The sequence below is a fragment of the Electrona antarctica genome (genome assembly GCF_951216825.1).
Source record: "Electrona antarctica genome assembly, chromosome: 6".
Classification (NCBI taxonomy): Eukaryota; Metazoa; Chordata; class Actinopteri; order Myctophiformes; family Myctophidae; genus Electrona; species Electrona antarctica.
Window position 1 is genome coordinate 14,416,875 of NC_136811.1, and position 17,255 is coordinate 14,434,129.

General features: G+C 45.0%; 1 protein-coding gene across 1 annotated transcript in view; it reads left to right on the forward strand.

The window, feature by feature from the left end:
* Window positions 1-17,255, forward strand: part of clstn3 (calsyntenin 3) — a 54,397-nt gene that overhangs the window by 1,901 nt on the left and 35,241 nt on the right. The window contains exons 3-9 of the mRNA XM_079502963.1: window positions 2,072-2,194; window positions 4,302-4,512; window positions 5,237-5,445; window positions 8,451-8,600; window positions 9,762-9,947; window positions 11,648-11,935; window positions 14,027-14,139. Coding sequence (XP_079359089.1) covers window positions 2,072-2,194; window positions 4,302-4,512; window positions 5,237-5,445; window positions 8,451-8,600; window positions 9,762-9,947; window positions 11,648-11,935; window positions 14,027-14,139 — 1,280 coding nt within the window. The remainder of the gene's footprint in view (window positions 1-2,071; window positions 2,195-4,301; window positions 4,513-5,236; window positions 5,446-8,450; window positions 8,601-9,761; window positions 9,948-11,647; window positions 11,936-14,026; window positions 14,140-17,255) is intronic.

A 17,255-nucleotide genomic window follows, 5' to 3' on the forward strand; every position in this document is an offset into this window, starting at 1 on the left:
AAATCAGAGGAGAAAGGGACACAGAGAGACGAGTAAGGCGTAGAGAGAGAGAAAGAGAGAGAGGGTGATTGAAGGAGAGATGGAATGACACGGGGAGACGGGGAGAGATTGCCACGAGAAGAAAGGGTGAAGGAGAGAAGATAAGCGGGAGGAGGTGACAGGTTGAGAGGTGGACACCGGGGGACTGTATAGGCACAGCAGCTACAGCGTATAGACAGTATTTTGATGATGAACAAATGGACGGTTATTAAGGAGAAATTGGAGCAGGTGGTTGTGTGTGTGTGTGTCCGTGGGGGTGGTGGGGGAGCGGGGAGTGGGGGGGGGGGGGGTGCATTTGCAAGATCAGGTGACACCAGAGCACAGGGGGAAAAGGAAGAGAGAGGGAGTGCTTGATGTATTGGAGATTCTGACTTTCGATTTGTACCTACATTTTGTTTTGACTGTGTTGTTCCACTTTTTGCTTTGGCAATGTAAACATATGTTTTCTCATGCCAATAAAGCCCTTTGAATTGAAAATTGAATTGCTTGTGTGTGTTGGAGGAGGCGGGGGGGGGGGGGGGGGGCATGAGGAGTGTTGTGGCATGTTATGTAGAGAGACTATAGTGGGGAGGCGTGCGAGAGAGAGAGAGAGGACAGAGTGGACAGAGGGGGATTCCTCTCAATCTATAATCCACTGCCCTGATGCTCAGATTAACTCTATACAAAGGAGGGATGAGTTGAGTGGACAGAGGAGTGAGTTGATGGATGGATGGATGGAGGTGGTGGTGGACAGGGAGGGGAGATAAATGACCAAAACATGGACAGAAGCAGATGATTGAGGAATTGCAGGCACTAGGGGAGGGCGCCAGTTCGGACCTTGAGGAAGGATGAGTATTTGTGGGAGGGGGGGGGGGGGGGGGTCTCCCGGCAGTGCCCCCTGATATCCTGATCCTGTCCCTGAACCAAGCTCTCACACACCGCAAACTCCTCACTGTTCATTTACCCGTGAGTGTATAAAAATACACCCAGGGTTTCCCCAAATAAATTATTGAAACCACAGTAGAGAGAACCAAATGGACCCTTATGGGTTATGGCCCGTCTCTAACTCAGAGAGGATACGAATGAAACCAAATGTTGTTCCGTTTGTGTGCTCTCAGTATTTCATTATTTTTTTTTGCTGTGCATACAGTCCGAGTGAGCCACAGTTATTCCTTGGTCTTGTTCTCTAGAGAATTCGAAACGGAGTGAGCGTAACGGAGTATTGCACAACATAAGAAGTGTCCGTGGTCGTTCTGTTTCTTTTTTCCCCCTTTCCGTGCGGAAGGCAGCAGACTCAGCAGTTAGTGTCGCTCTGCGCCGTTAAAGGAGACGGGAAGACGCAGCCGAGCGGCTGCGCACCGGGGCCTTTTGTTTGGCTCTTTGATTTTTGGAGTGTAAAATTGTCATCCTTCTAGCTCATTAACTTGGCCTTTGATCATTGGCACAGAACACACAGCAGAGGGATGAATAATTAATTTGCAATTAAAGGTGAATTTGCAGCGAAACAACTGCCATTTGATTTTGACATGCACATATTTTTTTTCTCTCCTTTTTTTTCTCCTTCTGTGTACGCCTGTGAGGTTTGCCGCCCGTGGCAGGCATACTCATGGCTGATTGATATGTGCAATATAGCTCTCTGTGATAAGGTGAAATCTGACTTGGTTTTAATTATTCTGTCAGCAAGGTGTGTGGTGTAGCAGAGAGAGAGTGAGACAGAGTGTGTGCGTGCGTGTGTGTATTACTATGTATGTGTGTATAATGTGTGTGTCCTGAAAGTCATTAAATTGTGTTTGTGGTCGCACTGGTCACACACATAACACACATACATACATTGTGTGTTTCTCCAGTCACGAGAAGCACACATAGTCACTCTGTCCTCTGCCATAATGGGGGCTGTTAAAAATAGACTCGTTTGTTCTTCTCTAATTGCTTCGTTTAACCCAAAGCCTCTCTGCTGGGGTCTCTCTCTCTCTCTCTCTCTCTCTCTCTCTCTCTCTGTGTATGTCTGTCTCTCTGTCTCTCCGTCTCTCCTGCTTCCTCTGTTACGTTTCAGCCAATAAGCACAAGCCATGGATCGAGACAGAGTACCAAGGGATTGTCATGGAGAATGACAACACGGTGCTGCTCAATCCCCCACTCTTTGCCCTGGACAAAGACGCTCCCCTGCACTATGCTGGTAACAATGCACATACATTTGGCCATCTATCAGTGCGTCTCAGCCTGCTGGGGACGGGATCCAAAAAGTGGGCCGTGGGATGTTCTGATAAGGGCTGTGGAGAATGAGCCTCTGTATATATAATGGACTGCAGTGGTGCTCAACTGTTTTTTTCTTTTTAATTTCAAGGACCTTCAGTTTGGTACAATACAATACTCTACAAAGCACACTGGAATAAAGCTCGATAAGTAGAATCATGCACTCACTCTAATGCAGAGGTTCTCAAACCTTCTTGGCTCAGGTCATACCGCTGTAAATAATATTTACATCCACGGCAACCCCTGATTTACATTGATTCTAGCCCATTACATTCATGTCATAGATATTACGGTATGTAAATATGTAAATCCTTCCCCCTAAGATACAGTATGTCGTGAAGAAAACTTGAGAGAATATCAGTTTCTATTAGGACAGATTGAAAATAACTTGAGCACTTGAACCCCGCCATCCGTATTCTGGGGGGAACGTTCACCAAAAAAAAGCCTATCTATAATCTCACAACGCATCACGCTGTGGCGCGTTGTAAGCTTGCAGATCGGCTATTTTTGGCGAAGACATTTGGTGTAGATTGAAAAAGAACAAACCAAGTTCAGTGTAACTTTACTACTCTGTATACTTAATAGACCCTACACTGTAGGGTCTGGTGTAGTCAAAGGCAGCCACAAATATTGGAGCTATCGTGTGAGACAGTGTGTGCTTACAGTTTAAGAGGCACAGAAATGGCTTCTGAGGAAAATAGGTCAAACCCAAACCCAGCCCTTCTAGTGCTCAGCATCGGCGATATTTGAAATATATTTAGCTTTCATTTGGCCCAGGTGGTGTGGCTGCAAAAAAACACCGTTGCTACTAGCTGACCATTGTAAAGGGAGGGATATTTATATCTATTTAGTATTTGGTTGCATGTACTTCATCATAAAACACGCACACACACACACACACACACACACACACACACACACACACACACACACACACACACACACACACACACACACACACACACACACACACACACACACACACACAACACAATCTTGGCACATGCACAACATGCAACATGCACCATAACACACAATGTGGTCACTTGACCACATTCGGGCGGAAGGGGTTTATCTATTGGAGGCAACGTCCATCCATCGAAAACCAGGGTATTCCTTCAGGAATTACAATTATTAGAAGCCATGAAATCAATCATGGCCGCAAACTATTTTTAGACAGTCCGACAGACTCATAGTGTAATTCAACCTCCTCATTGGTGGATCTGTCAGCGCAGCAGTATTAGTGCTCTACTCTGCATACAGAAATAAGATTATCACGTCTGCTTGGGAACACTTTGAGTCCATTCTGCAGAGTATTCATTGTCTGCTTGAATTAGGATGGATCCACTAACATCACTCTGGGGGTGGAACGGGGGCGGGGGGCTCTATTCACATTGATTGGGTTTGTTTCGTCCATAGAAGGAGGCTAGTATCAGGTGCTGTTTGTCCAGGAGATGCTTGGCTTAATAAATTACATTCTGTTCTATTTCTGTCAGGGTGGTTTTACAAAGGCAAATTAAATGCTACTTCATGAAACTCTCCAGATATTTTGGGGGGTTCTTCTGACTAGGGTTGGATGGTATTGACAAAAGCTTCTATTGTGACGCAAGCTTTGCCTGAAATCAATTAATTTGAATCCCCTTGTGCATAATTTATAGGTCAAGGACTCTTACCCTTTGTATATGTTTTTCCTCTAGAATAAAACAGAACTCCGTTCTCTTGTTGATTTTTTCTTTCCCCCCCCCCTTTTTGAGTGGTGTAAACCACTCCTACAACTGGCTTTGTTAGTCTGTCTGTGCACAAAAAATGAGCATGGTTGCTATGGTCACCCAGTTCACACGGGTGTGATTTCATTACGTCAGACATTACGTCAGACCACAGCTGATCAGTCTATATAAGACCTTACACCACTCAGTTCACACGGGTGTGATTTTTTTTCTTACTATGAATGTTATGAACATAATATTCACTAACCATCGTCGACGATTACATCCCTCACACTGCTGCTGTCTTCATCCTTAAAACCTCAGGGGAGATCTGTGGCTTCCGGGTCCACAATGGTCCATCTGGTTCCGGCTCAGTCCAGTTTGAGGCGGTGGTTCTGGATCGTTCCACCGGAGAGGGCCTGGTCCGGTCCAAGGAGCCCCTGGACTGTGAGAGCCAGCGGGAACACAGCTTCACCATCCAGGCATACGACTGTGGAGAGGGCCCGGATGGAGTCAACAGCAAGAAATCACACAAGTCAGTTTTCACACAGTATACATTATTTATTTTACTTTTTAGATGTGACAGCCGAAAACTGAGGGCAGAGAGACGGGGAAATACACCTGCAACATAGGTCTTCAGCTTGAGTAGGACAGGGGATGTTGCAATCATGTTGTCAACGCAATATTCAGTCAGCTACTGGCTCGCTCCTCTAACTCCATTTTAACTGCTTTTTCTTTCTTCTTTTTTTATTGAAAGCCTGTCAACTATTTGTATTCAGCCTACATTAGTGTAGTATTAGTTTAGTATTTTAGTTGAGCGTCCACGCACGGCACCCCAGGCAAGTCAGCTTTGAGTTCTCCTATTTAAACCCCCACACCCACTCCTAACTCTCACCTTATTTGAATATTTATCCAGGGAATGTAGCGTAGTCCATTTACAATTTAGCTATGTATCATGCTCTCGCATTCTTACCTAGAAGCTACATCGCAAAAGAAAACCCACATGCCACAGTCATCCACTAAGCAGCTCTGTGGTACCGTAAGGTATTCTTTTAATAACTGTGTTTGCTAAGTATTTCCCATGGCATTTTTTTCCCTCCACCATGTAAGGATGCATGCGAAACGCTGCCGGATATGTACTCTGCATATCATCACAATACAACCTCTTCATCTCCGTATCTCCCCTGCCCCCCCCCCCCCCCCCCCCACCCACCCCCACCCCCGGCCCCCCCCCTCTCCACTCATCTCTACCCCCTCAGGGCCACGGTGCATGTGCGTGTGAATGACGTCAACGAGTTTTCCCCCGTGTTCGTGGAGCGTCGCTACGAAGCCTCGGTCCCCGAGGGCCGTCTGTTTGATCGCATTGTGCGCGTGGAGGCGCTGGATGCCGACTGCTCCCCGCAGTACAGCCAGATCTGCTTCTATGACATCATCACTCCCAGTGTACCCTTCGCCATTGATAATGATGGTGAGATCCCCGCAAGTGTTCACAGTCACTTAATTTTTGTTATTCTTAGTATATTGAAATGTCTCCTGTGTCTTTTCACTGTACAGGGAAAGGAGAGGGGAGAGAGAGAGAGAGAGGGGGGAAATTAATGCAAGGCAGCGATAAAGTATGGCATGTGATTTGACCCATGACCTCATGATCAGTCGTGTGCATACTGCCTACAAAGCGTTATAAATGCGGGTTATAAATGTTTTAGCGCCCAGGATGCCTTCTGGTTTATATGAAACATTCTGAGCTGAGGGTCCATCCATGCCCCCTGTGTATTTACTAAAAAAAACAAAACAGTGAAAATAGTTGAAGTTGTGTGGGAGTGCAGAGTAGAAATTATATCTGATTCATTAGGCAGTATAGAGTGGAGGGATGGGCTGTGTGGACCTCAAGACAGATTTTAATCAATTTACCACATTTTAACCCGCCGCATGAGTTAGCCTGAGCCTGAGGTTACGTACTTATTTTATAGGATTCACTGTATTTTCCATGTAGCCTTGGATGCAGCCGCACATTCACAATTCAACAGCAACACTCACTCACTTACTAGACAGTATTGTTGATCAATACTTTTTCCGATCACCCAATCCAATGGGGACAACCCTAGTTGCGGTAGTGAGATATTTCATTTGGTCTATGCTGCATTGAGTTGATATGATATGCAGGACAGGTACTTAATTCCTCTCCCAGGTAATTTCTGTGGGTCGACGATTGTATTGTGACTCTACATAAACATTGCAGCAGCGGTTTGGTTTAATATAGCAGTTTGACAGTAGCTGGTAACAGAGATTACTGGTTAGATTTATAAAATATAGGACATGATGATGAGCTGGATTTGAATTTGTTACCGGCGATTAGAGATGTTACGATGTTTATTTTTTTGCTCCCGATCCGATTCTGATCATTTGAGTATCTGCCGAGACCGATTTTTCCCAGTCCGATATTAATATTTTTTATAAATATTACAATAGTACGATATCCAAAATCACAGACAATATCCAGTCTAATATCATGAAATGGATATAATATTGATACAAGGACATTGATACAAGGATACAAGGGGTGGCGGTGGCTCAGGGGGGCAAGGTTGCCAGTTCGAACCCGGGCTCCCCCAGAGTTAGTGTCGAAGTGCCCTTGAGCAAGTCACTGAACCCCTAATTGCTCCTGATGTGATGGTTGATGCCTTGCCTTAATGATGCTTACTTATGTAAACTCTATCCCTACATAGAATGATGTGCACTCCCCAGTTGAGCATATAAGTATTCTATGGACTTTTGAGGTTTGGCGTTAAGTCCCATATTGTATGAATAGCGTTGGATCTTTTTTAAAGAGGAAAAAAAGGCTGCAACTTTAAGTCCATTGACAGGTCAGCGGAAGATCGATCGCCGACATTTTGTACAGTGGCTTAGAAGACCAATTTTCACAGGAGCCGTTCTTTTGCTGTGACTTTGCAGAATTGTCCGGGGCTCACATCAGATTGTGGAGGATGAGTGTATCTTCTGTATTTTGGGTCAGACTGATGCGGCAGCACAGACACCTTTTGTTCTGAGCCTGTGGAAAATGCTGTAGCCTTGTCATTGTCTATTCTCTTTTCTCTTTCGCTCTACCTCTCTCTCTCTCTCTCTCTCTCTCCTTCTTCTAGTCCATTTACCTCTGGCTATCTCTTTCATCCCCTCATCATTCTCCCAGTCCCTGTTTTTTTTCTTCCTGGACTCATTGTTTTGCGGGTTCACATGCTGAGGCTGTCAACCTATCATTGTTGCTCACTCTGCCTTTGTCTCTGAAAATAGGAACAGGCCTGTCGCTTTTCATTTTCTCCCCTGTCGTTTACCATCCCTGTTTTTCTCTTGTGGCTTTTTGCACTGTGAGTATAATATACTGAGCAGTATTTGGGGCACCTCTTAAGTGTGTGTTTTACCAGGGAACAGAATGGTTTCATTTGAACCACACAAACCCAAGCATCCGAATTCTGGGATAATAGGCGAACATTGAGTGAAAGTAGCAGATTTACAATCTCACAATGAATCCCGTTGGGATGGGTTGTGAGTTTGTAGATCAGCTATTTTGGGGAAAAGGATTAAACAAAGTATAATGGGTTTAGGTGGTTATGGCATAATTGTGTATCTTTGTGCCTTTTGAACGTGCATGCTTATTGATTATGACTAACCCTTATTCTGTTTGTCTTTCACATTATTCCTCCTTTCTTTCTTTCTTTCTTTCTTTCTTTCTTTCTTTCTTACACCCCTTTCCTCCATCTTTTTTTTCATTCATGCCTCCTTTTCATCCTTTCTGCATTTCTCCCTCCTTTTCATCCTTTCTGCATTTCTCCCTCCTTTTCATTCTTTCTGCATTTCTCCCTCCTTTTCATCCTTTCTGCATTTCACCCTCCTTTTCATTCTTTCTGCATTTCTCCCTCCCTTTCATCCTTTCTGCATTTCTCCCTCCTTTTCATCCTTTCTGCATTTCTCCCTCCTTTTCATCCTTTCTGCATTTCTCCCTCCTTTTCATCCTTTCTGCATTTCTCCCTCCTTTTCATCCTTTCTGCATTTCTCCCTCCTTTTCATCCTTTCTGCATTTCTCCCTCCTTTTCATCCTTTCTGCATTTCTCCCTCCTTTTCATCCTTTCTGCATTTCTCCCTCCTTCTCATTCTTTCTGCATTTCTCCCTCCTTTTCATCCTTTCTGCATTTCTCCCTCCTTTTCATCCTTTCTGCATTTCTCCCTCCTTTTCATCCTTTCTGCATTTCTCCCTCCTTTTCATCCTTTCTGCATTTCTCCCTCCTTCTCATTCTTTCTGCATTTCTCCCTCCTTTTCATCCTTTCTGCATTTCTCCCTCCTTTTCATTCTTTCTGCATTTCACCCTCCTTTTCATCCTTTCTGCATTTCACCTTCCAATTCCTCTCTTTCTCCTTTCAAACCGTCCATGTATTCACCTCTGCTTCTCTCATGTTGGGTTCGTCCTCCTCTCTGTCTCCTAGGTAACATAAAGAACACGGAGCCGCTGGACTCAAAGCGGCAGCGCGTTCACACCTTCTGGGTGACGGCGTTTGACTGCGGGAAGAACCGCGCGCAGGCCGACGCGCAGGTGGTCGTCACCGTCAAACCTTCCTGCAAGCCCGGCTGGATCGGTATAACCAATAACTTCTTCTAATCTTAGTGGCATTTATAGACAGCACAGTGGAGAGAGACAGGAAATGGAGGGTAAAACAAACAAAGGTCTATATCTATACCTCTGCTCTCATCTAGGAATAAAGCCTAATTCATGATTTAGGTTGATCGATGAAAATGAATGATTTTAAACGTAAAACAATCAGTAACATAAGGGAAGGAGTTTCGTACGTTTTCAAATACGTTCGGAAATGTCTGAAAATAGCAAATAAATAAATAAAAAGCCAATCTACTCGCAATGTGTCGCATCATGCTATTTCGAACGTTTTCGATATAGTGCTTGAGTGGTTAAAAGCTCCCAAGTTGAAGTGGACATGAGAAGCTGTAGAGATACTGTATCAGAGGCCCACTTGTATCTCTGGTAATGGAATCAAATGATTCAATCTGGTGGTTGTTTTTCATTGGACATTGTTGGCTGGGCTAACTGGCTCCTCTATATCCACGGATGAATACTCCCACATGCGTGAATCAGCTGGGTGTATTTACAGTATACCAATTACTGGCTTGTTGAGATGAGAAGGTTGCTTTGGGGGAAAAACTGACGATGCACGAGACAGGAGTGAATATTTGACTGAAATGGTCCTCCTTTTCTCACAATGGGCTGTGTGTACTTTAGCGTAGCACTTGCCGTAGCACTTGCCCTAGCCTCGACGACCTTACACGCGTATGCAAAGGCTCAACTTATGTAACTTAGATAGCATTTTATGTCATAGTTTAATTATATAGATATTCCACTGGTAGGTTCTTAGCTTACATATGATTCAAGATGACTATTTTTATGTATATGATGTATTACCATGTTTTTGTTCTTGCTTAATGTAAATCGCTCTGGATTAAGAGCGTCTGCTAAATTGTAAATTGTAGTGAATGTTGCAGTATGAAGATGTATTGTTGGTGTTTATGTTGTATTATGAACACGAGATAACTTCCTTGGTTGATAAGCCATGGTTGATAAGGGAATCTTCTTGGTTTGTGAACCTGGCATGCATCATTTTGACGTGTGTGTGTGTGTTTGTGTGTGTGTGTTGTGCGTGCGTGCGTGCGTGCGTGCGTGCGTGCGTGCGTGCGTGCGTGCGTGCGTGCGTGCGTGCGTGCGTGCATGCGTGCGTGCGTTCTTTCAGGATGGACCAAGCGCGTGGAGTACACTCCAGGGTCAGGCAGCATCCCTCTGTTCCCCAGCCTGCGTCTGGAGACGTGTGAGGAGACCGTATGGAACATCCAGGCCACTGTAGACCTGCAGACAGGTCATATTGGGAAGGGCTGTGATAGAGACAGCTACTCGGACAGATCTGTGCGCCGCTTGTGCGGTGAGTTCTGCTTTGTAACTGACACAAGACTGACCCATACACACACACACACACAGTAGAATCTGAGATGGTCAACGCTCTTTGCCCTAGTCCAGAGGACCAGAACCTGGAGCCTTGCGCAGCACGTACTGTACAATGAAAAGCATTCTTCTTCCGCTGTATTCTTTTAAAGGCACGGTTGCTTTTTGTCATTGAGATGGTTGGTTGGCATGTTGAGCAGGAAACAACACGAGGGAGTCATACTGTAGGAGAAGCGTTCATTTTGATCCTAGGCCAGGATGTGGTGTTGCTTCAGAGACAGGTCTTGCAAGAGCATACCGGTGGTGGTGTGGCATGTTTAGCCCAGCTGGTGACAGCTGGTATACTTGACATTACTGACGATCATTTCCCAAAGCGTACCGTGTTTTTTGAGGGTCGCTATTGAAGACTATGTCATATTTCAGCCTGAGCCAAGTCTATATGGGACTTGTTTGTTTAGAGCACTTATGACGTAAATCGTTTTCCGGCCAAGTCTATGGAGTTTAATGTAATGTTTAGGGCAGTAAATGACGATGCAAATATAAATACATATTGCGACCCTCACTTCGCCCACGTGTGATTCTTTTATATCTTCAAGGAAGGCAGTCTAGAAGAAAATAGACTGTATCTTATGAATGACATTCAAAGTGACTCATTAATGCCGACAGACATATCAGCCAGAGAAACAGATCCTTTTATCATCTGAAAGTTTGAATACAAAATATTCTCACAGTTGAGTTTTAAAAAGCCTATTTTAGTCATGGCTTTTTAGCTTGGCAAAGTAAAAACAACAACAACTACAACGCGTTTTTCGGCTCAAGACCAACGCGTTTTTTGGCTCAAGAGCCTTCATCAGGGTCCACTTATACCACCTAACAATATTTGGAAAATGGTCAGTAATGTCAGGTGTAATTCTGTTCTCAAAATGCGGTCCGGGAAACCCCAGGGGTCCTTGAAGGCGTTCTAGGTGGTCCCCAGCTAGATTATTGATAGTTAAGGACCAAATGGCCCCTTACGGATCTGTAACTGTGAGTGGTTCCATTTGGTTCCTTTTCTACACTCTCAGAGTTATGGTGATATGGTGATCCTTTGAATTTGAATATGTCGAGACCTTAGAGTATATATTATATTTAGGAACAGAGTGCATTCTGGGCCCAGGCGGTGGCGTAACCGTCTGGGCACCCGACTGGTAATCCAGTCGCAGTGTGCCGCGGGTTCGACTCCCGAGCCCGACACGGCCTTTACTGCATGTCTTCCCCCATCTCTCTCCCGTTTCCTGTCAGCCTACTGTCTGTCCCTTCAAAAACCAATAAAAGGCGTAAGCCGCAAAAAAAATATCTTAAAAAAAAAAAAAAGAGTGCATTCTGGGATGGATTGGACCCAAACACATGAACGCGCTGCCGTTGACTATCATTGCACGTGTTCACGTGGGTTTATGTATGAAACGGCGTTCACGTGTCATCATGAATGTGCGCAATGATAGTCAACGGACCAGCGCGTTCATGTGTTTGGGTCCAATACCAAATTCGGCCACTATGTCCATTTCGCCTCAGGGTTTCCTCCGGGTGCCGTCTCTATTCATAAGGTCGAGACCCACATGCTGTATACCCGCAGAGAGGGACATAAAATGTTGTACTTCTATCAGTATTTTCACATCCTTCCTCTCTTGTCCACATGGCCAGGCGCTGTAAGGGGCGAGGTGGACCTACTCCCGCCCCCTTCCCCCGCGGCCAATTGGACCTCGGCTCTGCCCACTCTCCCTTCCTCCGATTCGTCCCTGGTGTTCTCCTTCAACGGCTCCACCAACGTGGCGGTGGTTCCCGACACGGTGGTGTCCGGCGTGTCGGGAGACCACTTCACCCTGCAGCTGTGGATGCGACGGGGCGGGGCCAACGTCCAGCCGTCCACCACTCAGACGAGAGCTAGCCGCAAAGAGGAGGAGACCATCGTCTGCAGCACCGTCAAGAATGGTCAGTCACACCTGTCAGTCATGGATGTTCTGACCCAGTTTACCTCTGGTTACAGTTGACATGGTTTCAATACATTCCATGATGACAGACTGTTTATCTGGAATTTCTATTTTTACCAGCTGCTTGCAAAGCATGCAGCCTGGTCTATGCCTTGCTCTGAAACTTGCAACACCGCAAATTGCGAGAGACCGACACCTAGTCGACATTTCGGGTTGCCTAGTCCGCATATTTCCAGTTGCCTAGTCCGCATATTTCAGTTGCTTGCCTGGTTTGGTTTTTGGAGGCTGCTTACCTTATTTCTGTCACGACAGTTGCCACCACTGGCAACAACCCATAACATCCCATCGTCTGCACGGCATGGCTAGTCGAGCAGTTCTGATTGGCTGCCTCGTCTCCAGCCATGTTGCCTCAGAATTCTTTAGGGTCACTAATTTGAGCATAACAGCGGAGCGCAGCTAAAAAGTGGCATAACGTCAGCAGCAGACCCACAGATAATAATAATGCAGCTGGTAATTAATTGATTTAATCAATTTGGGCTTGTTTGAGGAGCTCTAGCCCCTTCTATGTCCAGCTTTTAGGGTTTGTGTAACTGTAAACACAAACATTGAAGACAAAAGTGAGGACACAAATTGTGATTGGCCAGAATGAGATGATGTAGGATGACGTATGATGAGCGCTCCCCACTTCACATGGGTGTGATGTTTTTAAACAAAGTCTAGCAAATCAAGCACTGTGTGTTTCAATTGACATTGACATCAAATAAATAGATAATGGGATCCGTAGCCCAAAACGTAACATATTGAGAGAAAATCTCAAGAACTGTGCCGAGAATATGGTGTGGTGTTTTACTAAGAGAGTAGGCCTACAAATATGTTTTCTTCCTCACATGTACACCAGGAGAATGCTGAAGGTGGCTAGAAAGAATTCACAGAATGGCAGAGAATGAAAAAATCCACATGGGGAAAGTGGATAAATTACTCTGTCGCTCAAAAACGACCACCAAGGTGCCCTTGGCTTGCATGAGGCATTTAACCCCCATCTACTCTATTAGACCTGCTTATTGGCACACAGGGAATACTGTGGTTGTATGCAGCTCCATATGAATGTTGCGTAACCGGATACTATCGCAGCAGGAAAATGACTGTATTTCCATGGATGTAAATACTCAGTCAGGGTGAAACGAGTGCTAGAGATCAGTGCGATCAGATTCTATACAAGGGATCGATACGGCCGGAGACTGCTTCATAGATAGTATATATTATTCTTGGGTGAACAATAGCAGATACTGTATAAAAGCTATTGAAAAAAAAATCACTCCCGTGTGAAGTGAGGGGCGCTCTTATCATCAGACATCATCGTACGACATACATCATCTCATTCTGGCTAATCACAATTTTGCGTCCTCACTTTTACGACTCTGATCAGCTATATGGGCGGCAGTGGCTCAAGGGTAGAGTGGCCGGGTTCCCAGTTCGATCCCGGGCTCCCCCAGAGATAGTGTCGACGTGTCCTTGACCAAGACTCTGAACCCCTAATTGCTCTCGATTTTCCGGTCGGTGCCTTGCATGGTTTCCTCTGCCATCGGTGTATGAATGTGTGCGTGTGTGAATGTAATGCATAATTATGTAAAGCGCTTTGGATAAAAGCGCAATATAAATGCACCATTTACCATTTACAGGGTTGAAGTAGTAACTAACCACTGATTACAACTCTAACCCATTTTGGGCGGGAACCCCTTTTGGTGTTTCAAGCATTCTGTTATACTTTAGCTATTGAAAAATAGCTAAATGAACTTGTAGGTCTGCTATTTTTTAAAAATCTTTGAATAGGTATATTCTTTCAGAGCGAACATTTTTTTTATTTCGACGTCAGGCCTAAATGGGCTAAAGTCTAAACTGCAACACTGACTGGGTTCTGTTTCCCCCTGCTCTCTCTCTCTCTCTCTCTCTCTCTCTCTCTCTCTCTCTCTCTCTCTCTCTCTCTCTCTCTCTCTCTCTCTCTCTCTCTGTCTCTCTGGTCTCTCTCTCTCTCTCTCTCTCTCTGGTCTCTCTGGTCTCTCTCTCTCTCTCTCTCTCTCTCTCTGGTCCTCAGATGACTCCATCTCCCACTATTCCCTGTCCGTCCACGGCTGTCGCCTCTCTCTCTTCTACTGGCCTGACGTCTCCGCCGCGCGGCCCGTCAAGTTCCTGTGGAAACTGGAGCAGGTACTGTGGGAGAAGGCGTCAACAGCCAGCAACTCATGTTTTTCTTTTTACTTAAGTAAAATACCATACCATACCATAATATAAAAATGTATCTATTATACATTTGAAAACATGTGCCCAAGCCCAGGAAAGGAACATAAAGTCACCAGCTACTACGTCACTGACACGCTGCAACACGCTGCAACACACACTGCAACAACACACTAACACGACACAGTCTTACCCTCCGCGTCGATCCACGGCTATCTCCTCATGTCGCGCCGCACGGCCACACTCAACAACACCCGCGTAAAAACTGTCATTGCACTGACACTACAGCCGCCTCCCGTCCACACTCACAAACAACAGCAATATCACTAATAAACACAAACACGCCACAAGCACCGACACCCCCGCCTAATTTGTTGCCACGTCTATGAAAACAAGCACAGAAAAAATGCCATTCAACACGCTACTTACAACTCGCTTACAATTCGCAGACCTGGCAACACTGCATCCCGTGATTCCACTCTTTTCATTGGCTGCGCCGCCAACATTGTCAAACATTGTTGCCACGTCTATGTAAACAAGGCCGCAAACCCTGACTTCCTACAGCCTACAGCCTATACTTTCACACACTACCACTCGCTTACAATACGTGGACCTGGCAACACTACATCACCCCTTCCCAATGGCTCACAACCCCACCACGTGACCCACGTGTGTTTCGTGTTACCTTTCACACTTCCGGAAACACTACCGGAAGTTACACGGTACACACACACACACACGCACACACACACACACACACACACACACACACACACACACACGTGCGTGCGTGCGTGCGCGCGCGCACACACACACACACACACACACACACACAGTGTACAGCCTGCCGGAAACCAAAAGTAGAAGAAGACGAAGAACAACAACACAGCTTCTACACTGATTCTAACTTGGATGGAGAGCGCCGCGATTACATACACAGTTACAATCATGCAAACACGACCGCGTCGACACCTGGCGTGGTACAATCGGGACGAACCGAGGCGCATATATGGATAACAACAACAACACTACACGCACACGCTGCAACAACGCGCTGCAACACAAAACGTAAGTCACGTATGTAACTATGGTTCTATGAATCCTAGATGACTGCTTAACACTGGATGATTGGCGTCCAGTGTTAAGCACTGCCTCTGGCAGTCAGTAAGGATGAAATAGAACAGCTGTGTACAACGCAGTGTCACTGCAGACACGTGTGTGTGTGTGGTGTGTGCGTGCGTGCGTGCGCGGGGGGGGGGGGGTTTCGGATCGCCTCGCGATGCAGCTGAAATGGCACACACACACACACACACACGCCACAAAACGCTAATAATAATAATAATAATACACAATTAGAACACTACACTAATCATAACAACAGTACAGCACAGTACAGTACACATGAGTACAGTACAGAAAGAAAGCTCACATCAGAATATTAATCCATGTAATAATAATAATAATCATAAAACATAATAACACAACACTAATAACTATAATATCAACAGTACAGAGAACAGTACAGCACATCAGAATATTAATCCATGTAATAATAATAATAACAATAAATAAGCACACAACACTAATAACAGTACAGAGAACAGTACAGTACACATGAGTACAGTACAGTACAGTATACTGTTCCTGCGCCTTGCCATGCTCTCTTTCAATCATAATAATAATAATAAATAACAACACTACACTAATAACAACAATAATATCAACAATACAGCGAACACTACAGTACACATGACTACAGTACAGTACAGTACAGTACAGAAAGAAACCTCACATCAGAATATTAATCCATGTAATAATAATAATAATAATAATAAATAATAACACAACACTACTAACTATAATATCAACAGCACAGAGAACAGTACAGTACAGTACATCAGAATATTAATCCATGTAATAATAATAATAATAAAAAAACACTAATACAACAGTACAGAGAACAGTACAGTACAGTACACATGACTACAGTACAGTACAAAGACTTACAGTACAGTACAGTACAGTATACTGTTCCTGCGCCTTGCCATGCTCGCTTTCATACGCACATACACAAAACCAAACAGGGCCACTCAGCCAGCTTGGCAACTTTGCGCTTTCCAAGCAAATGCATAAATGAAAACATCATGGGTTGCCATTGCCTTCTTCCCATTTGCGATGCATCGCGTTAGGATGAGCGGGCCGAAGGCCCGCGAAATTCTAGTAGCATATATAGCAAAATATAGCAAATATAGCATGTATAGAAACGTTAGTCGTTTGTATACTAGCACCTAAATAAAAGGCTTAAAATGTCCATGCTGCTCCAGTGGTTAATTTATGTTTTGTAATACAAATATCTGCATATAGTAACTATAATTAACTGAAGCTGTCAAACTGTAGTACAAAGTACAATATTTGCCTCTGAGATGTAGTGTAGTAGAAGTACTCCACTGCTGGCTGGGATGTGCTGATCAGCGTGTTGACTCACTGTGTGTGAACAGGGCCGATGCTGAGGGAATGTGATAAGTGCACGTTAATAGTGATTTATGTGTTGGCTTATATGATTAAGGAACTGCGTGAAATGCTTCCCAGCTGAGTGCTTGCCTTTTGGAATGTTAGTAAACTTCAGAAAGGCTGGAATGTACTGTAGGTGTGCAGGAGCGATGGGGAATGAGTGTATGGAGGGGAGTCTATGGAGGGGGGGGGGGGGGTGTGTGTGTGTGTGTGTGTGTGTGTGTGTGTGTGTGTGTGTGTGTGTGTGTGTGTGTGTGTGTGTGTGTGTGTGTGTGTGTGTGTGTGTGTGTGTGTGTGTGTGTGTGTGTGTGTGTGTGTGTGTGTGTGTGTGCGCGCATTTACATTTACGTGTGCGCGTGCATTTACGTGGGTACGTGTGCGTGCATGCATTTACTCGTGTCTCTGTGCGTGCTTGTGCGCGTGCCTGTCTACATGTTTTGACTGCAGCCGCTGCTCCCAGACAGATTGAACTTGGCTGGATTAAGTGACTGCGAAGCTGATAGAGAGATTTGTCAAATCCCATTCTGTCTGAACCACTATCTGTATTCCCTGCAGTCTAGCCGCTCCCTCAGTCC